General features: G+C 42.2%; 1 protein-coding gene across 4 annotated transcripts in view; it reads left to right on the top strand.

Moving 5' to 3' along the window:
• LOC115151028 (metabotropic glutamate receptor 4-like) overlaps window positions 1–26,866 on the top strand; it is a 283,964-nt gene that overhangs the window by 220,157 nt on the left and 36,941 nt on the right. For all 4 annotated transcript variants that reach the window (XM_029694935.1, XM_029694936.1, XM_029694937.1 and 1 more), the window contains one exon: window positions 3,536–3,736. In XM_029694935.1, coding sequence (XP_029550795.1) covers window positions 3,536–3,736 — 201 coding nt within the window. The remainder of the gene's footprint in view (window positions 1–3,535; window positions 3,737–26,866) is intronic.

The following is a 26,866-nucleotide window of genomic DNA, read 5'->3' as shown; positions in this document are numbered from 1 at the left end:
TAATTGGTTGCACCAGATCTTATTTAGAGGCTTCATAGCAAAGGGGTGAATACATATGCACGCACCACTTTTCGGTTTTAAAACATTTGATGATATTTTTTAAACAACTAATTATTTTCATTTCACTTCACCAATTTGGACTATTTTGTGTATGGATACATGATATCCAAATAAAAATCTATTTAAATTACAAGTTGTAATGCAACAAAATAGAAAAACCGCCAATGGGGGTGAATACTTTTGCAAGGCACTGTAGAACAAACGTCCCTTATGCAGCATTTATGTACGTTATATGTCACTTATGCAACGCATGACTTGTTTCTTATACAGCATATTACTTATACTTCACTTATGAGAAATAAGACTTAAATATACAACATATATGATTCACATATATGACATCAACCAACATATGGACATCGACAAGCATAACGTTTTAGTAAAAATTGTTTTAGTTTACTAATGTGATTTCTCTGAGAAGAAGACCTTACACTCCTCATATTGGAATTGATTGGCTCCTCTGCAGTGGTCTAGCTAAACATTTATCTTCTAGCTAATTGTGAGAGGCAGTCAGTGCATGAATGCCTAGACACTAAACTAATGGAGAGTAATGCATTTTGCGAGATGCCTTCTGGCTCTCTGCCACGACTTCCATTATAAGGTCTTACTCTTTTTAAGTGGGTCAAACAGAACTGGCTTAGCTGCGTACTGTACTTTGCTCACTTACTTTACACACTGAGTTCCTAACATTTCAGATTGACAAGGAACTGGTAGTGTGACTGTGGACCTGCCATTGTGAGAGTATACAGTGTCCAGTTGGTGGTGATTAAATAGGCATAGTCTGTGTCTCAAATAGCACCCTAATTCCTATGTAGTGCTCTACATTTAACCAGGGCCCATAGGGCTCTGGTAAAATGTAATGCACTATATAGGGAATAGGGTACCATTTGGGAAACAGGCATAGAGTAATTTCCAAACATTACCACCTGTCTGTCTCTGTCTGTCTGTCTGTCTGTCTGTGTGTCTGTGTGTCTGTCTGTCTGTCTGTCTGTCTGTCTGTCTGTCTGTCTGTCTGTCTGTCTGTCTGTCTGTCTGTCTGTCTGTCTGTCTGTCTATCCTTCTCATCAGCCCTCTTCATACCTGAGTAACCATAGGTCATACAGCTCACAAAACCAATGACAGTCTTAACTATCGTGCTCCCGAGTGGCGCAGCGGTCTAAGGCAATCCATATCAGTGCCTTAGAATTTGTTCTTAAAAACCTCTTAGGGATCCCCTACGGCTAGAATCCCGTTAACGGGATCGATTTGACAACATCCGGTAAATTGCAGAGCGCGAAATTCAAAAATACTAAATTCGTAATATTAAACATTCATGACGATACAAGTGTCTTACATCATTTAAAAGATAAACTTCTTTTTAATCCAGCCGCTTTGTCAGATTTCAAAAAGGCTTTACGGCGAAGCATACCATGCGATTATCTGAGGACAGCGCCCCGCATGAAAAACATTTTCCAACCAAACAGATGCATCACGAAAGTCAGAAATAGCGATAAAATAAATTGCTTACCTTTGAAGATCTTCATCTTTTTGCAATCCCAAAGATCTCAGTTACACAATGAATGGTTGTTCTGTTCGATATAAAGTCCTTCATATCCCAAAAATGTCAATTTATTTGGCACGTTTGATTCAGAAATACACCGGTTCCAACTCGCCCAACATGCCTACAAAGGATCTAATAAGTTACCTGGAAACTTGGTCCAAACATTTCAAACAACGTTTCTAATCCAACCTCAGGTACCCTAAAATGTAAATAATCGATCAAATTTAAGACGGAATAAACTGTTTCCAATTCCGGAGAAAAACAACGAGGAGCGCGCTCTCAATCACGCGCACCAAAAGACTAGAGTCCACCTGAGTGACACTTAGAAAGAATACGACTAATTCTTCATTTTTCAACAACAACAAAAAACATCGAACAATTTCTAAAGACTGTTGACATCTAGTGGAAGTCATAGGAACTGCAATCTGGGTGGTAATAATTCGGGTTTCCCATAGAAAAGCATTGGAAAATCTAATGACCTCAAAAAAATTATTTCCTGGATGGATTGTCCTCGGGGTTTCGCCTGCCAAATCAGTTCTGTTAAATTCAGACATATGCATATGCATATCCTAGCTTCTGGGCCTGAGTAACAGGCAGTTTACTTTGGGCACCTCAGTCATCCAAACTTCAGAATACTGCCCCCCTAGCATTAAGAAGTTTTTAACTGACTTGCCTGGTAAAATAAAGTAGTTGTCATTTCCCCCCCCCAAAAAAGGACACACTTCACCCTTTAATTAAGGGACCACCCCTTTAAAAAATGTTTTTTGCCTAAAATGACACACTCAAACATAACTGCCTTTAGCTCAGGACCTGAAGCAAGGATATGCATATTCTTGATACAATTTGAAAGGTAACACTTTGAAGTTTGTGGAAATGTGAAAGGAATGTAGGAGAATATAACACATTAGATCTGGTAAAAGATAATACGAAAAAAAAAGTTTTTTGTACCATCATCTTTGAAATACAAGAGAAAGGCAATAATGAATTTATCTAGCCCAGGCAGAATTTAGACTTTGGCCACTGGATGGCAGCACTGTAGGTGCAAAGTTTTAGAGTGATCCAATGAACTATTGCATATCTGTTCAAAATGTTGTATCAAGACTGCCCAAATGTGCCTAACTTGTTTATTCATACATTTTCAATTGTGTACTCTCCTCAAACAATAGCATGGTATTCTTTCACTGTTATAGCTACTGTAAATTGGACAGTGCAGTTAGATTAACAAGAATGTAAGCTTTCTGCCCATGTCAGATATGTCTATGTCCTGGGATTTTGTTTGTGTCTTACAACCTCATGCTAATCACATTAGCCTACGTTAGCTCAACCGTCCCGAGGACAGGACACCAATCCTGAAGAAGTTTCTAAAGTGGACTCTTATTTTTGACATGGCACCACAGCTGATGGAATAACAATCTGCAATTATTTAGTGCCAGATTGATGAGCATTGCAAATACACATTTTAAAGATCAAACTCAATATGGGTGTAATGATTGCCTCATAGCAGTCACACTAGTGTGGCCTTGAATAAACACTTTCTTGACAAGGCTATCAATGGAGAAATTGAGTACCAGCAAAAGGATGTTATTTCCTTCCTTGATTTGGAACTCCAAAAACCATCACAGCATGGAGGCTAATCGCTACCTGCGTGTAATAATCACCCACTGTTAGGATCAACGCAATAGAAATTCAATGCACACATAAAATGTAATTTGACATAATATTCAAAGACATGTAGGTCTGTCTACCTGATACTGCATTGCTGTATTATTTCTTATTTTATTTTTTGAACATAATGTGAACTATCACATGTAATACTCTTCATATGATTCGGATCCACTTTTCTATGAAGCAAAAGATGATACTGGGGTTGGTAACCAATGCTATAACGTATTGCATTTCTCAGATACCTAACTTGGTTCTCTCTCTGCTCTACAGATCAGGAGCGGATAGGGAAGGACTCCAACTACGAACAAGAGGGGAAGGTGCAGTTTGTGATCGATGCAGTCTATTCCATGGCCCACGCACTGCACAACATGCACAGGGAGCTCTGTCCAGGGAAGGTGGGCCTTTGCTCTAGGATGGACCCCATCAACGGCACTCTACTGCTCAAACACATCCGGATGCTTAACTTTGCAGGTCAGCCACTTACTTGGTGCACACACCCACATCCACAAGCTCGTATGTACTGTATGTACACACACGCAAATAGGACATCCAGACATGCATGCACAAACACACACTATGTAAAGCAATCATTTCCTCACTATTTCATCAGATTGTGATGTGTTTTTCTGTGATTATTTCATAAAGTGAGATTATTTACATGATGTGAAATATTTACCCTAGGTTGAAGACATATATCTAAACGGAGAGGAGGCGAGGAAGAGACTCAAAACCTAACGTAAAAACCCTGTTTTCGGATTCCTTCCAAATAACAAAATGTCAAGATAGGGCCTCTTGAACAAATAGAGGAAATATCTTTCTAGGTATTACAGAGATTAGTTTCAAATCGATTAAATGGAGAGAAAAAAATGCTGCTTTCTGGAGAGCACAGAAAAACCCTTGAAGGTGGGCAGCCCCTTGAAATACATAATCCTAGTGAAACATATTTAATAAATGTTTGGCAAAAAAACACTTATGGGGGCTGTTGATTACATTTATTACAAAAGACCCCATTGTGCTGTATATGTGAGAAACATTTATCACCTAAGGGGAGATAAATCAAAACAGCAACTGCATGTGTTTGCTAGACATATTTGAAGATACCATCTAGGGAAACGACACTAACTACACTAACAACTAGACCAATCTGGATGTAGATGCTGTGCCACACAAGTGGGTTGTTTCTGGGTTACAGGCAACTTCATCCTGTTGCATCATCAGCAGCACACATCAGCATGTTTAACATGGCCTCGTACAACCAACTACCTGGGCGATGGGGATAGCACACTGGGGGGCAATTTCTAAAAACAATATTTATCTTCTTCTCATCAGATAAGTATTTATAACCAAAACACACATGTTTGGGCTGTTTGTTGACTTTGTGTTCGGTTTTCGGGGTCTCTGTTGAAATGTAATTATAACCCAGTCTGAGTTTTAACCGTAGAGCTTTCATACAGGGTCTAATGTGTCACTCCTTTTAAACAATGTCATGTTTTAAGCATCCAGGATAAAGTATGAACGACAAAAAGGTCAAACGACAACAGCCTCCCAAGCAAAGCATTGTGGTAATGTAATTACTCATAGGGTGGCGGCCATATCTCTGGCGGGCCGACAATCATCAACAATCTTATCTAGGAATATCGGTGGACTTCCACTCTGGACTATCTATATACAGTTGAAGTCGGAAGTTTACATACACCTTAGCCAAATACATTTAAACTCAGTTTTTCACAATTCCTGACATCAGGTTTGTAGGCCTCCTTGCTCGCACACGCTTTTTCTGTTCTGCCCACAAACTTTCTATGGGATTGAGGTCAGGGCTTTGTGATGGCCACTCCAATACCTTGACTTTGTTGTCCTTAAGCCATTTTGCCACAACTTTGGAAGTATGCTTGGGGTCATTGTCCATTTGGAAAACCTGTTTGCAACCAAGCTTTAACTTCCTGACTGATGTCTTGAGAAGTTGCTTCAATATATCCACATAATTTTCCCTCCTCATGAAGCCATCTATTTTGTGAAGTTACTAGTCCAACATTCTAACTACTAGGCTAACTGCTGCCTGTCGCCTGTCAATTAGCCTATCAGAAGCTTCTAAAGCCATGACATCATCTTCTGGAATTTTCCAAGCTGTTTAAAGGCACATTCAACTTAGTGTATGCAAACTTCTGACCCACTGGAATTGTGATACAGTAAATTATAAGTGAAATAATCTGTCTGTAAACAATTGATGGAAAAATTACTTGTGTCATGCACAAAGTAGATGTCCTAACCGACTTGCCAAAACTATCGTTTGTGGTTGAAGTGTATGTTAACTTCCGATTCAGCTGTATCTCAACACACACAGTAGGAGAGAGAACTCCTCTTTATTCAAGTGTGAGGATGCTTATCCTTCTGTCATTTCAATAAGTATGTACTAAGTATGCTCTTTGATGTCTTGCTGTTATTATTTTTCTAGAAACTCCACTTATCAAATGTCTCATTTTGGCTCACTCAGCAGCCAAGGCAGAGGAATCAAAGTTTCCAACCTCATTCTAGCCCCTGGTCCCAACCCCTCCTAGCACCTCCTCCCATCTCGTGCCTACTGTACCTCTACCTTTTCATGCTCTAAAGACTAGCTTGACATTTCAATGGGCTGCGATTGAATGAAGCTTTCTATCGTTGTTCTGCATCTGAGAAACATTTGTTGTGTGCTTTTTATTTTTTATTTGTACCTCTACTGCAGACAGAATGCAGTGGCCTTTCGACTGTCAGTCTCCACAGACACTGCAGTAATGACTGTGGAACAATGACAAAGCACTGTGTGCTTCTTTTTCCCTCTTCTCAGGGAAGTGCACGAAAAAATGTTAGGTTGTTTGGTTGACCCAATTGCTGGTTTGCAGGAGTTGGGTCACTTAGTTGGGTTGTTTCTTTAAAAACGGCTGGGTTATTGGTGCTGGGTTATTGAGATCAGAAGACTGGAGGCATAGTTTAGTAGGGGCGCGGCTTTCAGACAGTTGTTTTTAGTCACCCATGAGAGTAAATGCCATTCCTGTTAATCTGTTCTGTTTATCACATGTTATGGTTGAACATTTACATTTTTGTATCTTCAATAACACTTACAGAAGTGTATTAGTTCCATAAAAGCCAATGTAAATCTCATTGTTGGGATGCAGTAAGGTGGTATACCTTATTATAATAAATAATCATAATGGTATTTAAGTTGCATTTGCAGTATACAAACTTAACATCATGAACAGCAATGGCATGTGTGCTCATGGGTGGCCAATAAGATCTAGCTGAAAGAAATGCCCTTAAGAAGCCAGACCTCTTGAAAATAACCTAAGGATTATATTAAAAATGACCCAGGTGCTAAATCAACCCAGCATTAGATAAAAAAATACCCAACTGATGGTTAAATTAGCCCATGTTTGGGTAATCCCAACAACCCAATTTGTTGTGTTATTCACGCAACCCAACTGGCTGGGTCAAAGTAACCCAACGTGTTCTGTCCATTATTTAACCAGGTTTTTGTTTTTTCCTTTGAATTAAGATAAGAGGTGTGGGGAGTTCATTACTAATTAGTGATCTTAATTCGTCAATCAAGTACAAAGGAGGAGTGAAAACCCGCTGCCACTTGACCCTCTGTGGAATGAGTTGAACACCTGTGCCTTAGAACCAGAGGCGTCATGCCAATATGGGGCACTTTCCTCTTTAGGTTTTTATGTTAAATGAATTACTAAACTTTTTTTAAGCCCATATTTTATCATTATTATTTATAAAAAGATCTGTCAGCGGTATTTTGCGGAGTAAGCACACTGACTGGACCAGGCTCCTATGTCTCTAGTAAGTTGTTCCTTCAAAGGTGCACCACAAAGCAAAGATATGCAAGGCAGGACATGCAAATAGTATCGTCAGTGGAGAACGAGAGTGTCGAGTGACGCACACAGCATTTGATTTGATTTGAGCTTCCAGTGATGGGCAGGACTCACATGAGGTATGTTTGTGAATTAATTTGATCAAGCTATGTAGCCTATTGAGTCCTTTTTGATGAATAAATAAAACAAAAATGTTTTTTTGTTTCTCTGTAATAATTGCCACCTAGCAATTTATGAAGTTGGCTTTAGCTAACCATCTCTCAACCTCATAACTAGCTACAAAGCCATTTAAGGCTATCAATCAAGTTAGAGTACCTTGTCTAACTATCTTAGCTGACATGCCTGCTGGCAAGGTTGCTAGACTTTAGGAGCGACTAAAATTGCTTTTATACTTGTTATGATACTTTATACCACAGCATTGTTGAATACTCGTTTCTGATTGACTAGAAGGGCATTCTAGAATGGACATTAAAAACAGACAGTTGGCAAATATATTGGGACACGTTGCAATCATGATGCATTATGCGCCTACAGATGCGGACCGTACTTGCTACAAATTTACAGGAAGCTAAACCAACAACTACACAAACTGAAATTGGATACATTATAAACACAGATCCAATGAGGAAGAAATATAGCTAGCTAGCTTGCATTGATTTTTGCAGAGACATATTGTTTTGGAGCATCTGATGACCTAAAGTGGTGAGTGATGAACATGCATTTCTCTTGTCCCCTCACCCGCTAAAGCTGCAAATCCTCCCACATATTTCCAGTTTAACCAGCTGTTTTCAGGCAACTGATATTTTAGAATTTGCTTGTCATATTGGCAGGTTTGCTAGCAACAAACTATTTAGTTAGCTTCTAACTTAGTGTTTGATATGCAATGCGATCTCCTCGTAATTAACAGTCAGTGTTGTTGAGTGTCCTGATGAGAAGACAAACTATTATAGCTATGCCAGGCAAAATTGTACATAATCAGGTCATTGTTATGGATGTATTCAAATGAATGTCAATAGAAAATTGCTACTTTGCTGTTATTTTGGCGGCAGAGGTCGTGACTGTGTTAGCCGTAGCTATCTGGCAATCTAGCAAGCAAGGGATAAGAACAGTGCCAGCGAGCATGGCAAAGGAACACAAAGAACGAATGAGACCATAAATATCAAACTAATCGAATGAGTTTGAGTTTATTTACATTTTTACAGGGACAGTGCACATTTATCAACGTTGCAGGGAAAGTGCCGGTTTTAGCCACTCGGCTAATTTTCAACCGCAGTCCCTGGGCAGGTTATTAAAAACAATTAAAATAATAAATACAGACAAACAATGATCAGTCAGCACATGCAGAGCAACATAGGACAAGCAACACGTAGCACACAGACGGAGCAATAGCACAAAAAGTAACAAAACAAAATATATAAAAGCAACAAACAGTGTCTCCACACCTCATAAACTGCAGACAATGGATAACATGGAAAGTGGCAATACACATCTATGGATTATTTTCACAAGTCTGATTGTCCTTTTGCAATGTCTATATGTTTTTGTGAAGGTGTGATAGGTGGTGCAGTTGTGTGTGTCTGATGGCAGTGTGTTCCAGACATGGGAAGCTCTCACAGAGAAAGCAGATTGACTAAAGGTGTTTTTCCTTAAGACAGAGTCACCTCTCATGGCAGACCTTGTGGATCTGCTGCCATGGGTTTGGGTTTTCTGTTTGACAAAAGTACTAAGTGGAGGGGAAGCTAGGCCATTTAGGATCTTAAATACAAGATATGCATCGGTCTATTGCACAATATTTTCCCAACACAGGAGCTCATGCTTGAGGATGTAACAGTGATGATGGCTATTGGTTCCAAGCACTTTGAGAGCCTGTTTGTAGACAGACTGAATGGGTTTTATGTTATACAGCAAGCTTGGAACCAACTAGTCAAGCAGTATGTTGTGGGTGAGTATCATAGCATTGAAGTACAGCTTTGCTGCCTCTGTTGTCAAACTGTTCAGAATGTATCGGAAATGAGCTAGTGTCACGAACCGGCTCGAAGACCGTAACAAAAAAGGAAACAACGTAGAGATCAAGGAATAGCAAAAATATATTTATTAACTGAAGTAACCTGTATACAATTAACAATGGTGTAAGTGAGTAGTTGCGTGCATAGATGTGATAATGAGGGGTGTTGAATGGTGCCAAAGCAAACAAACAAAACGGCCACAAAAATGCCACAACCAAAATCCAAGTGTGTCTGCATGGAGAGAGTCTCCTCCATGAATGGGGGAAAGGTGTATTCATCCCGGGACACACCCGGGCCCAGGTCTGTCCCATTTCGCTGACAACCCTCCCTGCTCCGCCCAACAACATCCTATTAAGTAATACAAGAGCAAAGAGAAAGAATTTGGCAGACAGAGTGGGTCGTCACACTAGGTTGAATTTGATTATTTTAGGTACCTTTTTCACCTGCTTTTTAAAAGAGAGGTTGGAATCAAGTCTGATGCCAAGGTACTTAAAAAACGGATACTACCTGGAGCGACTGTGTCAGAAGGTGAGTGTAGCTGGTGCAGGAAGTCAGGCGCAGTAGAGCAAAATGAGTGAACAATGTACTTTACTCAAAAAATAAAGGCACAAGGTAAACAAATACACTTGACCAATAACCAACGGTAAATATTACACACAGGTGAACATTTTACATTACATTTACATTTTAGTCATTTAGCAGACGCTCTTATCCAGTGCGACTTAAATGCATACATTTCATTAAAAAAATGTCTGTGCTGGCCCCCCGTGGGAATCAAACCCACAACCCTGGCATTGCAAACACCATGCTCTATCAACTGAGCTACAGGGAAGGCTAACACAGCACCCGTGGAAAAACCAGCCATCATGAACCGAACATAGAAATAATCACGCACAACAAACATGGGGGAAACAGAGGGTTAAATACATGAACATGGAATTGGATAATGAAAACCAGGTGTGTAGAAAATAAAGACAAAACCAATGGAAAATGAAAGATGGATCCGCGATGGCTAGAAGACCAGTGACGTCGACTGCCGAACGCTGCCCGAACAAGGAGAGGGACCGACCTCGGCGGAAGTCGTGACAGACTGGGTTGTACGGGACATCAGCGTTTATCCGTTTATTATTTATTTATCGTTTATTTACATGTGGCAGTTCTACTAAACTCCTAAGGCAATAAAGTTCTTAAAGAATCAATGTGCATCATTAATTAAAATGACAATGGAACATGTAAAGAGGAATGCTTAGATCAGGGGTGTCAAACTCATTCCATGGAGGGCCTAGTGTCTGCAGGTTTTTCTTTTTTCTTTTCAATGAAGCCCTAGACAACAAGTTGTGGAGAGTACCTTACTAATTAGTGACCATAATTCATCAATCAAGTACAAGGGAGGAGCGAAAACCTGCAGACACTCGGCCCTCTGTGGAATGAGTTTGACACCTGTGGCTTAGATGATAATGGATCTAGATTGCAATAAAAATCTGTTTCAGGTGATTTAAAATTTTTATATTTCCTAGGGTGGCCAGCCCCGATCCGGCATCTCTCCCCTGTCCATCTTCATGTATTTTTTACCCTCTCAAAAATAATAGGTGCGTGACACCCCTTCAGAAGAGTCAGATTTGCTAGTTTTTCACAAGAACTTGAAGATCTAGCCTTCACGTCAGCCAATGACTTTACACTAAAGGTGTTATGATATTCAGTTCCCTAGTTCAGTTTCTTGGAGCATTTGTGAGAATTTTACAAAATATGTTTTGCTTTCACAACACCTGAAAATAACTGTTCCAGGATGCAATTTGCGATACGCACATTCTACATGACGTTAGCAAGCTAGCTTGTTTACAATGGGCAAAAAGTTCCATGATACTCTCGCAGCTGCATCACAATACCTAGTACTCTGGTTCTGAAATGTATACCCGCTACTCACACACGTCCAGGATTCGATTCAGCCAGGGTTCATTTGCGTAGAGCTCCAAGACAGGATTTTATTTATTTATTTATTTATTTCACCTTTATTTAACCAGGTAGGCTAGTTGAGAACAAGTTCTCATTTGCAACTGCGACCTGGCCAAGATAAAGCGTAGCAATTCGACACATACAACAACACAGAGTTACACATGGAATAAACAAAATATACAGTCAAAAATACAGTAGAACAAAAGAAAACAAAAAGTCTATATACAATGAGTGCAAATGAGGTAAGTTAAGGCAATTGTGACGACCCTCCCACTCTGTCTGCCGTATTCTCTTTCTTTGTTCTTGTTTCTTTATTAGGATGCCGGTGGGCGGAGTTGGAAGGGTCGTCAGCTAAATGGGAAACACCTGGGCTCGGGTGTGGCCCAGGATAAAGGCACCTCTTCCACAGTCATTGAGGAGACTCTCTCCTTGTAGACACTTTGTTGGTTTTGGTTGTGTAGTTTTGTGGCTTTTTGGTTATTTGCTTTGGCACTGTTCAACACCCTGCATTATTACATTCAGGTATGCAAAACACTCACTTACACTACTGATTACTGATTACACATGCCATTGTTAATTATTTAGTTACTTTAGTTAATAAATATATATTTTTGATACTCCTTGTCTCCATGTTGTCTCCCTTTTTGTTGCGAACTCAGAGCCGGTTCGTAACAAGTGGGGGCTCATCCGGGATCTTGAACGGATTGTGTTTGGGAGAAAACGTGGAGGTATGTTAAATTCTGTAGGTACTTTGTTTGTATATTTTGTTAGTTTGAGTTTGGTGCTCAGTACTGGTTGCTTTTGTTTGTTTGGTTTGTGTGCTGTGTTGGAGAGAGTACATTGGTTGGTTTCCAGGCCCTGCCCAGCCTGGAAACGCTTGTTCTACTTGTTGTTGGGACATTGGTCTGAGGACGTGAGTGCAATCAGCTGTGTATCTCAGTGGGAGATTTGGATAGGGTAGTGAACCTTACCACCAGGAGCTATAGCCTTTTTCCCCTGATAGGCTTAGCGACGTATTTCATTTTGGAATATGTTGGGCATTGTTAATGTTTGTTATTTTTGTGTGGTGTCTGTGGACTGAGCAGTTGTCTCAGGGGCACATCCGTGGCTTGGTGGAATCTACCAGCGTGCTGGGGGGTTACTTCCTTTCCAGCGGGCAACAGTGCATAATTACCCACTGCAAATCTGCATGAAGATTAGGGTTGAGTTATTGTAGGTTTTGGGGAAGCTCCATATCTCATCTCTCTTTCTGTGGTGCCAGTGTGATTGTTATTTCTCTTGTTGTGGTCTGGTGTGCTCAGAGGGGTTGAGTGAGATTTTTTTTTTCTCTCTCTCTCTGACTATGGCGTCTAATGTAGACGAGTTCATTTGCTTTCCATCAGAGGAACTGTTAGACTTATGTACTAAAGAACAGCTGTTGAAGGTTGCTGAACACTACAAGGTTGAAATTAGTGATAAACGTCTAAAAAATTCTATTAGGTTAATATTGAAGGCCAATCTGATGGAGAGTGGTATTCTTGATGTTACCACTGGGGCAGCCTCTGCTGAGGACTCGCCGTCTCCCCAATATGTCACAATTACCGCTCCATCGGTTAGTCCTAGTGGTCTTCTTTGTGAACAGCAGAAAGAGCTGCTTCTGTTACAGCTAGAGCACGATCGTGAGAAGCTAGAGCATGATCGTGTAAAATATGAGAAGGAATTGGAATTTAAACAGGATATGGAGCGTGCTAAAATCAAGCTGCAACAAGAGCGACTGGAGTTGGTTAGGGAAGGAAAGCTCTCAGGAGAGAGTTTGCTCTGGGAAGGTGACGCAGATTTACTTAGGAATCGTTCCTCTTTTGGTCGTGCCCCGGACACATTTGACATTGTTGGGAATTTACGGTTGTTGCCTCAGTTTAATGAAAGGGACCCTGAGACATTCTTTTCGTTGTTTGAGCGTGTTGCTGACGCTAGGAGTTGGCCTGATTCTGACCGCACTTTAATGTTGCAGTGTGAGCTGACTGGTAAAGCGCAGGAAGCATATTCAGCTCTTAGTGTAGCCGACAGTGTCAGTTATGATAAGGTTAAAACGACGGTGTTACAGATTTACGAATTGGTTCCTGAGGCTTACCGCCAACGATTTAGAACTTTAAAAAGGGATGATAAACAGACTCATGTTGAGTTTGTGCGACAATTATCTTCACAGTTTAATCGCTGGTCTTCCGCCTCTGCAGTTATGACTTTCCAAGGGCTGTGTGAGCTGAGTATGTTAGAGCAATTTAAGGACACAGTCCCTGATCGTATAGCCACGTACATTAACGAACGGAAAGTTAAAACTGTCGCTGAAGCTGCGGTTTTGGCAGACAAATATGTTTTGACTCACAAAAGTGTTTTTGTAGAACCCCGTACTTGGAGTGAGTGGGGGCGTTCGGAGAGATTTGGGCCTCGCTCACAGAGATACTCTGGTTCACGGGCAGAGTTTTATTCAACTAGGGTTGAGCCTGACTCCCGTGCTAAAACTGACTTTGGTCAAGAGTGTCACTACTGTCAAGGCTCAGGTCATTGGAAAAACGAATGTCCGGTTCTCAGGTCTAGGGGTAAATTCAGTACGTGTGTTAACGTTAAATCTAGGCCTACGGCGTTAGCTGCGTCTGTTCCACATCAGTTTACTCCTGACACATTGTCTCAGGCCCAGGGGCATGTGAAAGGCCATATTGACCCAGGCTATTTACCTTTCATTATGGAGGGTTTTGTGTCTATGTTAGGAAGTAAGAACCTAGTGCCAGTGAAGATCCTACGAGACACAGGTGCCTCGGAATCGTTTGTGTTGGAATCTGTGTTACCCTTCTCTGCTGAGACTGATTCTGGGAAAAGTGTTCTAATTAGGGGAATATGTTTGAACAATCTGTCAGTTCCATTGCATAAACTGATATTGGATTGTGGACTGGTGAAAGGTGAGGTTGTTGTGGGGGTGCGTCCTTCGTTGCCTATTGAGGGTATCGACGTTATCCTTGGGAATAACTTGGCTGGTGAGCGTGTGTGGCCTGTCGTGTTTCCATCTCTAGTGGTTTCCACTAAACCGTCATTTGTAGGGATTCCTGATGGGAGTGCGCAGAGTTTCCCAGCGGTGTTCTCTGCGGGTGCAGTGACGCGGTCTATGAGCCATGGTGACCTGGTCCCTGCTCCGGTAAATGAGAATACCACAAAGAAGTCTATCACTATTTTCCCTGTTGTCCCGTTGTCTGTATTCCGCTCTGATCTAATCAATGCGCCACGGACTGACCCCACATTAGAAGAGTTGCGTGACCAAATTGTGCCTGTGGAACAGTTGGGAGATGTCGCACATGGTTATTTTCTCCAAGAGGATGTTCTGATGAGAAAGTGGGAGTCTACAGAGGATGGTAAACCTGTTCGTTTGGCTGATACCGTTACTTCCCTTGGTTCTTGTAATGTTAGGTCTGTGCATGAGGACAAAAATGTTCCTGGTCCCGATGATTGCATACTGCAGGGTAGATTGAAAAATTCAGAGACACTGGATATTTTGGATAGCCCTCTTACTCAGCTACCTGTTGATGGGCGGAAAGAGCTGGTTGGTCTGATTCGGAAAATTCCAGGTTTGTTTTCTGTGACACCTACACGTACAAACTTGATAGAGCATGATATTGACATTGGAGATGCTAACCCCATTCGTCAGCGGTTCTATAGAGTCTCTGTAGAGAAACTGCGTTGTCTGGATGCTGAGGTCAGGTACATGCTGGAGAGTAAGATAGCAGAGCCTTCTTTCTCCAGTTGGGCTTCTCCCTGTATCTTGGTCAGTAAACCGGATGGAACGGACCACCGTAAGGTAAACGGAGTCACTAAGCCAGGTTAATTTCCTCTTCCTCGGATGGAGGACTGCGTTGATCAAGTCGGCGCAGCTAAGTTTGTGAGCAAATTTGACCTGTTATTGTGCTATTGGCAGGTGCCACTGACGAGTAGGGCACATGAAATTTTTGCCTTTATTACACCCTCTGGTCTGTACTCGTATTCGGTTATGAGTTTAGTGACTATGAATCGTTGGAGTGACTATGAATCGTTGGGAAATGACAACCGTTGAGTTGTGACTACAAACCGTTGGGAGATGTTGTTTGCATTTGTAGCTGATACGGTCTCTTGTGTGCCCTGTTCCTGAGTGTTATGTGACTTACCATTGTTTGGTTTTGTCATGTTCTAACTTTCCTGTCTGTTCCCTCCTGGTCTTGTGTTCTCCTTTCCTCTTAAATGTTGCTTCCTGTGCACAAAGGTTGCTGAGGTCTGGGGAGAAGGAGGTTGGCTGGGGCAGGTGGAGGGTGAACATGTAACCTCTAGTGGGTTTGGGACGCGGAGGCCTGTGTCGGTTTGGGACGCGGAGGCCTGTGTCAATTTGGGACGCAGAGGCTGGTACGTTGTTCCGGGGCCCTTGTTGGTCCCCGGTCTTATGGGGGGGTGTGTGACGACCCTCCCACTCTGTCTGCCGTATTCTCTTTCTTTGTTCTTGTTTCTTTATTAGGATGCCGGTGGGCGGAGTTGGAAGGGTCGTCAGCTAAATGGGAAACACCTGGGCTCGGGTGTGGCCCAGGATAAAGGCACCTCTTCCACAGTCATTGAGGAGACTCTCTCCTTGCAGACACTTTGTTGGTTTTGGTTGTGTAGTTTTGTGGCTTTTTGGTTATTTGCTTTGGCACTGTTCAACACCCTGCATTATTACATTCAGGTATGCAAAACACTCACTTACACTACTGATTACACATGCCATTGTTAATTATTTAGTTACTTTAGTTAATAAATATATATTTTTGATACTCCTTGTCTCCATGTTGTCTCCCTTTCGTTGCGAACTCAGAGCCGGTTCGTAACACAATAAATAGGCCATGGTGGCAAAGTGATTACATTATAGCAATTAAACACTGGAATGGTAGATGTGCAGAAGATGAATGTGCAAGTAGAGATACTAGGGTGCAAAGGAGCAAGATAAATAAATAAATACAGTATGGGGATGAGGTAGGTAGATAGATGGGCTGTTAACAGATGGGCTATGTACAGGTGCAGTGATCTGTGAGCTGCTCTGACAGCTGGTGCTTAAAGCTATTGAGGGAGATATGAGTCTCCAGCTTCAGAGATTTTTGCAGTTCGTTCCAGTCATTGGCAGCAGAGAACTGGAAGGAAAGACGACCAAAGGAGGAATTGGCTTTGGGGGTGACCAATGAGATATACCTGCTGGAGCGCGTGCTATGAGTGGGTGCTGCTATGGTGACCAGTGAGCTGAGATAAGGCGGGGCTTTACCTAGCAGAGACTTGTAGATAACCTGGAGCCAGTGGGTTTGGTGACGAGTATGAAGCGAGGGCCAACCAACGAGAGCGTACAGGTCGCAATGGTGGGTAGTGTATGGGGCTTTGGTGACAAAACGGATGGCACTGTGATAGACTGCATCCAGTTTGTTGAGTAGAGTGTTGGAGGCTATTTTATAGATGACATCACCGAAGTCGAGGATCGGTATGATGGTCAGTTTTACAAGGGTGTGTTTGGCAGCATGAGTGAAGGATGCTTTGTCGCGATATAGGAAGTCGATTCTAGATTTAATTTTTGATTGGAGATGCTTAATGTGAGTCTGGAAGGAGAGTTTACAGTCTAACCAGACACCCAGGTATTTGTAGTTGTCCACGTATTCTAAGTCAGAGCTTTCCAGAGTAGTGATGCTGGACGGGCGAGCAGGTGATCGATTGAATAGCATTGTGTCAAGGCACAGATCTGGGGAAAGGTACGAACACATTTCTGCAGCATTGAAGGTCCCCAAGAACACAGTTGCCTCCATCATTCTTAAATTAAAGAACTTCTGAACCACAAAGACTCTTCCTAGAGCTGGTCGTCCGGCCAAACTGAGCAATCGGGGAAGAAGGGCCTTGGTCAGGGAGGTGACCAAAAACCTGATGGTCAATCTGACAGAGCTCTAGAGCTCCTCTGTGGAGATGGAAAAACCTTCCAGAAGGACAACCAGCTCTGCAGCACTCCACCAATCAGGCCTTTATGGTAGAGTGGCCAGACGGAGGCCACTCCACAGTAAAAGAAACATGACAGCCTGCATGGTGTTTGCCAAAAGGCACCTAAAGACTCTCAGACCAGGAGAAACAAAATTCTCTGGCCTGAAGAAACCAAGATTGAATGCCAAATATCACGTCTGGAGGAAACCTGGCACCATCCCTACGGTGAAGCAAGGTGGTGACAGCATCATGCTGTGGAGATATTTTTCCTAGGCAGGGACTGGGAGACTAGTCAGGATCGATGCAAAGATGAACGGAGCAAAGTACAGAGAGCACCCTGATGAAAACCTGCTCCAGTGCGCTAAGGACCTCAGACTGAGGTGAAGGATCACCTTCCAACAGGACAACGACCCTAAGCACACAGCCAAAACAATGCAGGAGTGGCTTCGGACAAGTCACTGAATATCCTTGAGTGGCCCAGCCAGAGCCCGGACTTGAACCCGATCGTACATCTCTGTAAATAGCTGTGCAGCGATGCTCCTCATCCAACCTAACAAAGCTTGAGAGTATCTGCAGAGAAGAATGGGAGGAATTCCCCAAATACAGGTGTGCCTAGCATTTAGCGTCATACTGAAGAAGACTCGAGGGTGTAATCGCTGCAAAAGGTGCTTCAACAAAGTACCGAGTATAGGGTCTGAATACTTACAGTATGTAAATGTGATATTTCCGGTTTTAAATTTTAATACATTTTCAAAAATGTCAAAAAAACCTGTTTTTGCTTTGTCATAATGATGTAGATTGAAGAGTAAGATAAAAACAATTTAATCTATATTAGAATGAGGCTGTAACATCATTTTTTGGGGAAAAAGTCAAGGGTCTGAATAGGCACTGTATACCCCTTGAGTTATTCTGCATTTTGTTGTGTTACAGCCTGAATTCAAAATGTATTAAATGTATTTATTTTTTCTCACCCATCTACACACAATATCCAATAATGACAAAGTCAAAACAGGTTACATTTTTTTTGCAAATGTATTGAAAAAGAAATACAGAATTTTCTCATTGCATAAGTATTCATACCTGAATCAATACCTGTTAGAATCCCCTTTTGCAGCGATTACAGCTTTCTGGGTCTTTCTGGGTAAGTCTCTAAGATCACCCGATGGTACAATATTTGCCCATTATTCTTTTCAAAATTCTTCAAGCTCTGTCAAATTGGTTGTTGATCATTGCTAGACAACCATTTTCAAGTGTTACCATAGATTTTTCAAGCAGATTTAGGTTAAAACTGTAACTCGGCCACATTCACTGTCTTCTTGTAAAGCAACTCTAGTGTAGATTTGGCCTTGTGTTTTAGGTTATCGTCCTGCTGAAAGGTGAATTCATCTACCACTGTCTGGTGGAAAGCAGACAAACAGGTTTTCCTCTTGGATTTTGCCTGTGCTTAGCTCTATTCCGTTTCTATTTTTAATACTGAAAACGCCCCAGTCCTTAACGATTACAAGCATATCCATAACATGATGCAGCCACCACTATTCTTGAAAATATGGAGATTGGAAGTCAGTTATGCGTTGGATTTAAAAAATAAATAATAATAATATCGGTCATATGCACATGGTTAGCAGATGTTATCGCAAATGTAGCAAACATAACTCCCAAACATAACTCTTTGTCACATGTGTTGTAATGTTGTTCATACAGTACATCCTCAGCTTTTTCCTATAGAAAGCCATTAAACTCCCTGAGGGTTTTCCCTCCTCTCCGGCAACTAAGTTAGGAAGGACGCCTGTATCTTCGTAGTGACTGGGTGTATTGATACACCATCCAAAGTGTAATTAATAACTTTTTTTATTTTTACCCATCTATCAACAGGTGCCCTTCTTTGCGAAACATTGGAAAACCTCCCTGGTCTTTGTGGTTGAATCTGTCTTTAAAATTCACTGCTCTGCTGAAGGACCTTACAGATAATTGTATATGTGGGGTACAGAGATGAGGTATTTCAAAAATTATGTTAAACACTATTATTGCACAGAGTGAGTCCATAAAACGTATTATGTCCCTTGTTAACCAAATGTTTACTTCTGAATATATTTAGGCATGCCATAACAAAGGGGTTGAATACCTATTGACTCAAGACATTTCAGCTTTTCACATTATATGGTATTGTGTGTAGGCCAGTGGCCAAAAAAATCTAAATGTAATCCATTTTAAATTCAGACTGTAACACAACAAAAAGTAAAAAAAATCAAGGGGCGTGAAAGTTTTCTGAAAGCACTGTAAATGGTAAATTTTTTTAATGTAATCTCAACTAGTTCCTACTTCATATTGTTTCTCAATTACATGTACACATACAAGATAGCAAATTTAAGTAAATACTGTATCATAAATGCATTAGTACAAAACATTTAGATGGTAATAGGTGTTCTCTGAGGACATTAACCAAGGTCCTCTTCTCATGAGTCTGGTCGCTGCGTATTACAACCCAGCTGGAGAGCACTTGTACATAGACAAGTTCCATTTACTGAAATGGAGTAATCATGCAGACAGAATGTAGGTGAGAGCGAGAGAGAGAGAGAGCGTATGGGAGAGAGCTTGCGAGAGAGCAGGAGAGCAAAGTGTAGTGGAAGATATGTGTGCATTTTTTTTCTGCACATGGGCCTCGTGATGTACATTTCATTAGGCATTAACGACTAGTGTGTTGTGGCGAGCTGAGCTGCCTTCTATCCACCAAGGTGTCGCACCTGCAAAGTCATGCAAAACAAGCACATGTCGGATTAATGATCATAACTCTAACCATAATCATCACCTATTAAACTAGAAACAGCAGTCAGTGGACCGAATAGGCCAGAGTTACAGTTTACTGCATGATCACTCCATCACTCCAGTGTAGCCTTCTGTGTGCTTGTCTGTACGTGCACCAGCGTAGGTCGCTAAGGGCCTCGTTAGGTGCCATGGTCACAGATTTCATGGTCATAGAATTAGTTAATCAGAGAATAATGAGTTTGAAAAAGTACTGTAATTTAACATGGAGCACACATGAGCACATGGCAGTGCTGATGTGAAACATTAAGGAAGAGAGACAGGGATAGGACACAATGTTTTGTTCTTTGAATTCCAAGGTTTAGTTTGTAACAAACAGAATTCCCCATTGAAATATTTTCTTAACCTTTGCACAGAATACCTTTGGGGCATTGTGAACATTACAATCACACAAGACTCACATACCTCTATCAAGTTGAATCAGCTTATCGTGTCTGTCGAACCTGACATTTAACTCATGATTGTTGATATATAGCCTACTGTATATTGTTTCTGCTCTCCAGAGAGACTCGCCTATAGTATTCAGTCCAGTGACATACTATTCATGTACAGACAAATGAGAGGTTGAATCACGAGGGTCAAAGCAACTATAAAATAGCAGGAAAAATACCCTGATTAATGATTGCTGAACTTCTCTGCAGCTAATATCACAAATGGAGTGTGAGTGAGTCCACAGGCTAAGTATGTGGAAGTGTGAATGTGGGAACTGTTAGATGGGATCGGTCGGCTCAGCTCAGCTTGGCACCTGCACAAGAAATGACTCATAGGAGAATGGACTGCATGAAGAGAAACGCTAAACAATGTGCACAGAGTGCATTCAATTACATTTCCATGACTGCAAATGGTTGCTTTTTGAAGATTGCTCTCAGGACCCTGTTTCTGTAGACGGAAATATCCTTCAGGAAACTTCCGAAGAAAAATTATTGAAATGTTTTGCAGATTTTAAGTTTTCAGGTGTGGTGACTGAAAGAGGAGATATACAGTTGAAGTCGGAAGTTTACATACACCTTAGACAAATACATTTAAACTCAGTTTTTCACAATTCCTGACATTTAATCAGAGTGAAAATTCCCTGTCTTAGGTCAGTTAGGATCACCACTTTATTTTAAGAATTTGCAATGTCAGAATAATAGTAGAGAGAATTATTTATTTCGGATTTTATTTATTTCATCACATTCCCAGCGGGTCAGAAGTTTACATGCACTCAATTAGTATTTGGTAGCATTGCCTTTAAATTGTTTAACTTGGGCCAAATGTTTCGTGTAGCCTTCCACAAGCTTCCCACAATAGGTTGGGTAAATTTTGGCCCATTCCTCCTGACAGAGCTGGTGTAACTGAGTCAGGTTTGTAGGCCTCCTTGCTCGCACACGCTTTTTCAGTTCTGCCCACAAATTTTCTATAGGATTGAGGTCAGGGCTTTGTGATGGCCACTCCAATACCTTGACTTTGTTGTCCTTAAGCCATTTTGCCACAACTTTGTAAGTATGCTTGGGGTCATTGTTCATTTGGAAGGCCCATTTTGCGACCAAGCTTTAACTTGCTGACTGATGTCTTGAGATGTTGCTTCAATATATCCACATAATTTTCCCTCTTCATGATGCCATCTATTTTGTGAAGTGCACCAGTCCCTCCTGCAGCAAAGCAGCCCCACAACATGATGCTGCAACCCCCGTGCTTCACGGTTGGGATGGTGTTCTTCGGCTTGCAAGCCTCCCCCTTTTTCCTCCAAACATAATGATGGTCATTATGGCCAAACAGTTCTATTTTTGTTTCATCAGACCAGAGGACATTTCTCCAAAAAGTACGATCTTTGTCCCCATGTGCAGTTGGAAACCGTAGTCTGGCTTTTTTTATGGTGGTTTTGGAGCAGTGGCTTCTTCCTTGCTGAGCGGCCTTTCAGGTTATGTCGATATAGGACTCGTTTTACTGTGGATATAGATAATTTTGTTCCTGTTTCCTCCAGCATCTTCACAAGGTCCTTTGCTGTTGTTTTGGGATTGATTTGTACTTTTCGCATCAAAGTGCGTTCATCTCTAGGAGACAGAATGCGTCTCCTTCCTGAGTGGTATGACGGCTGCGTGGTCCCATGGTTTTTATACTTGCGTACTATTGTTTGTACAGATGAACGTGGTACCTTCAGGCATTTGGAAATTGGAAATAGCTGTACAGCGACACTCTCATCCAACCTGACAGACCTTGAGAGGATCTGCAGAAAATAATTTGAGAAACTCCCCAAATACAGGTGTGCCAAGGTTGTAGTGTCACATCCAAGACGACTCGAGGCTTTAATCACTGCCAAAGGTGCTTTAACAAAGTACTGAGTAAAGGTTCTGAATACTTATGTAAATGTCATATTTCATATTGCAAACATTTCTAAAAACCTGTTTTTGTATGGTCATTATGGGGTGTTGTGTGTAGATTGACGAGGGGGGAAAAAAATGTTTAATACATTTTAGAATAAGGCTGTAATGTAACAAAATGTGGAAAAAGTCAAGGGGTCTGAATACCTTCCAAATTCACTGTATGTGTTGCACATTGACTCGGTACTGGTACTCCCTGTATATAGCCATGTTATATTCTACTCCCTATGTATAGTCATGTTATTTTTACTCTTTATTTTCATTCGTATTTCTCACACTGTATTTATTACTTGTCACAATTTTCATTATTATAATTTTTTTGGGTGAAAATCTTATATTTAACTCTGCATTGTTGGAAAAGGACCCGTAAGTAAGCATTTCACTGTTAGTCTACACCTGTTGTTTACGAAGCATGTGACAAATACAATTTTATTTTCAGTTTAGTTTTACTTAATACATCACTTAACCGGGTGTAACAGCGTTCGTCGGAAGAAGTGGACCAAAGCGCAGGGCGTAGCCCTCGCTCCGCCAGCTGATCCCTCTGCTTTTGTATCACCGGACCGTGGATCGTCGTCTGAGGAACCGGACCGTGGATCATCGCCGGAGGCTCTGAACTGGGAACCCCCGCTGGAGGTTCTGGACTGCCGCTGAAGACTCCGGACTGCCAACCGTCACTGGAGACTCCGGACTGCAGACTGCCGCTGGAGACTCTGGACTGCAGACCGTCGCTGGAGACTCCGGACTGCAGACTGTCGCTGGAGGCTCCGGACTGGGGGACGTCGCTGGAGGCTCCAGACTGGGGGACGTCGCTGGAGGCTCCGGACTGGGGGCCGTCTCAGGAGGTTCCAGACTGCGGGCCGTCTCAGGAGGTTCCGGACTACGGGCCGTCTCAGGAGGTTCCGGACTGCGGGCCGTCTCAGGAGGTTCCGGACTGCGGGCCGTCTCAGGAGGTTCCGGACTGCGGGCCGTCTCAGGAGGTTCCGGACTGCGGGCCATCTCAGGAGGTTCCGGACTGCGGGCCGTCTCAGGAGGTTCCGGACTGTGAAACGTCGCCGGGAGCTCCGGACTGGGAACTGTCGCCGGAAGCTCTGAACTGGGAACTGTCGCCAGAAGCTCTGGACTGGGAAGGCGCACTGGAGACCTGATGCGTGGGGCTGGCACAGGTGGCGCCAGACAGGTAACACGCACCTCAGGGCGAGTACGGAGAGCAGGAACAGGACACACCGGACAGGGCAGGCGTACTGAAGGCCTAGTGCGTGGAGCCGGGACAGGTGGCACCAGACTGGTGACACGCATTTCAGGGCGAATGCGAGGAGCAGGCACAGGATGTACCGGGCTGTTGAGACGTACTGGAGACCTGGTGCATATAGCCGGTATCAATTGTTCCGGAACACACTTCTCAGGACGAGCACGGGGAGCTGACTCAGGTGGCACTAAACTGACAACACGTTCCTTTGGGAAAAATTCGTGCATCCTCCACCAACTCAACAACTCTCCCATTTCTCTCTTCTCCAAATTCTCCCTCTTCTCCCGGATTGGCTCTGGTTCACTCCTCGGCTCCGCCGACTGCTCCATGTGCCTCCCCCCCAACATTTTCTTGGGGTTTCTGTGGCCTTCCTTCCCGACTTCGTAGCTGTCCCTCCTTCGCTGCTTCCGCCTGCTTCCGCCTGCTTCCCTGGCAGGCTCTTTTCTCCTGCCACTATTTCATCCCAAGCCCCGGATATACTCCTCCTAATCTCCTCATAAGACTAGGATGCCATTACGTCCTGGGTACACTGCTTGGTCCTGTGTTGGTGGGTAGTTCTGTAACGGCGTTCATCGGAAAAAGTGGACCAAAGCGCAGCGTGGTAAGTGCTCATGATTTATTAAACAATGAAAACACACGAACAAAAATAACAAAACGAAAAGCCAACAGTTCCGTCAGGTACAAAATACAAAACAGAAAACAACTACCCACGAACACAGGTGGGAAAAGGCTGCCTAAGTATGATTCCCAATCAGAGACAACGAGAGACAGCTGCCTCTGATTGGAAACCATACTCGGCCAAAACAAAGAAATCGAATGCCCACCCTACCCCACACCCTGACCTAACCAAATAGAGAAAAAACACGGCTCTCTAAGGTCAGGGCGTGACACCGGGAACAACTCTCCTCCCTAGTCATAAAATCACACCAAAAGCATTTTAAATGAAGTTCTGGAGAACACTGATAAAGCAAAGTACCATAAAACACATGAGAAGTTCTCTGAGCTGTAAGTCTGGACTGGCATGTTTCTGTCATGCATCTGAAGATATGTACTGTAGCCTGCCCCAGTGGCGATTTTAGCATGTCAATCTTGGTTGGGCAAACTCAACAAAAAATGGTTTGCGTGTCAGCAAAGCCACTACACAACACAACACTAAACAATACATGAATTGCACTATAACGGTGATAAATGGTTCCCACAAACTGCTAGGGCCTACATAAAGCTGTCCCAACAGTGGAGCTTTCCTTTTAGCACCATGGAGTGAATCGTAGTGAATCCTTAACACCACTACACCTGGCTATCAGTGGAGCCTCATCTGGCACCGAAACAGTTCATACAGTCTCATTTACTACCTTTTTAAAAACAATAGTTGATATGGCTGACTTGCTTAAATAAATATTGTCTCTACTAAGGTTGAATGGAGGGAACCCGGTTACCAAGATTTACTGAGATTTATCGCCCAAAACCACTGTGAGAAACCAGTACATTTTAATACATGACAGTATTTATATGAACAGCATGGTGTGAAATGGAACTGTTAAATTATATGCAATGTCTAATTCTGGCTTCTCTACGGCCTCTGCATAATGAATCAATGCTCAGGGGGGACAGACAGCTCATATCTGTATGGAGTGCAGTTCACAATGCATGTCATCACAATGCATATCATCTCATCATGGTCACTTTTGAATTTGACAGCAACAGAATACACAACATGGGCCGTTCTTACAGTATTCTCCCTGTACACCAAGTCAGAACTGTAGGATAAATAAGCAGACAATGAAATATCTTACAATATTCAATGATGACATTTCTCTAAAACAGGCTATAGGCTACATGTGCACCACCAAGTCAAAACAGTAGGTCAAGTTCTGAGGGGGAGAGGTAACAAATTCTTAGGGTGAGAAACATGGGCTACTAAACTCAGCAAAAAAAGAAATTTCCCTTTTTCAGGACCTTCGTAAAATTCGTAAAAATCTAAATAACTTCACAGATCTTCATTGTAAAGGGTTTAAACACTGTTTCCCATGCTCGTTCATTGAACCATAAACAATTAATGAACATGCACCTGTGGAACGGTCGTTAAGACACTAACAGCTTACAAACAGTAGGCAATTATGGTCACGGTTATGAAAACTTAGGACATTAAAGAGGGCTTTCTACTGACTCTGAAAAATACCAAAAGAAAGATGCCCAGGGTCCCTGTTCATCTGTGAGAACGTGCCTTAGGCATGCTGTAAGGAGGCATGAGGACTGCAGATTTGGCAAGGGCAATAAATTGCAATGTCCGTACTGTGAGACACCTAAGACAGCACTACAGGGAGACAGGACGGACAGCTGATCATGGCAGACCACGTGAAACAACACCTGCACAGGATTGCCACTTTATATAATGTTTTCATAACCTACATTAATCATCTCATATGTATATACTGTACTCTATACCATCTACTGCATCTTGCCATCCTGATGTAATGTATCACTAGCCACCTTAAACAATGCTGCTTTATATGTTTTCATACCCTGCAATACTCATCTCATATGTATATACTGTACTCCATACCATCTATTACATCTTGCCTATGCCGTTCGGCCATCACTCATTTATATATTTTTATATACATATTCATATTCATTCCTTTACACTTGTGTGTACAAGGTAGTTGTTGTGGAATTGGTAGATTACTTGTTAGATATTACTGCATGGTCGGAACTAGAAGCACAAGCATTTCGCTACACTTGCATTAACACCTGCTAACCATGTGTATGTGACAAATACATTTGATTTGATACATCCGAACATCACACCTGTGGGACAGGTACAGGATGGCAACAACAACTGCCCGAGTTACACATTGAGCACATCTGGAACCTGTTGGATCGGAGGGTGAGGGCTAGAGCCATTCCCCCCAGAAATGTCTGGGAACTTGCAGGTGCCTTGGTGGAAGAGTGGGGTAACATCTCACAACAAGAACGGGCAAATCTGTTGCAGTACTTAATGCAGCTGGTGGCCACACCAGATACTGACTGTTACTTTTGATTTTGACCCCTCCTTTGTTCAGGGACACATTATTCCATTTCTGTTAGGCACATGTCTGTGGAAATTGTTCAGTTTATGTCACAGTTGTTCAATCTTGTTATGTTCATACAATTATTTACACATGTTAAGTTTGCTGAAAGTAAACACAATTTACAGTGAGAGGACGTTTCTTTTTTGCTGAGTTTAATAGCTTACAACAAAACATACACTCAGTATTACTTTCTTAGCTACAGTATACATATCCTGGCACATACATAATTTGTGCAGCAGCATACAAGACATATTTTTGGACAATTGTTGTGCTGTGCTCACTTGAACAGGAAGGTGGCGCGGCAGTCCTTCTTGTGGG

The sequence above is a fragment of the Salmo trutta genome, chromosome 16, assembly GCF_901001165.1.
Source record: "Salmo trutta chromosome 16, fSalTru1.1, whole genome shotgun sequence".
In the NCBI taxonomy this organism is placed as follows: domain Eukaryota; kingdom Metazoa; phylum Chordata; class Actinopteri; order Salmoniformes; family Salmonidae; genus Salmo; species Salmo trutta.
Note: the sequence above shows the minus strand (reverse complement) of the source record. Positions and strands in the feature narration are given on the sequence as shown.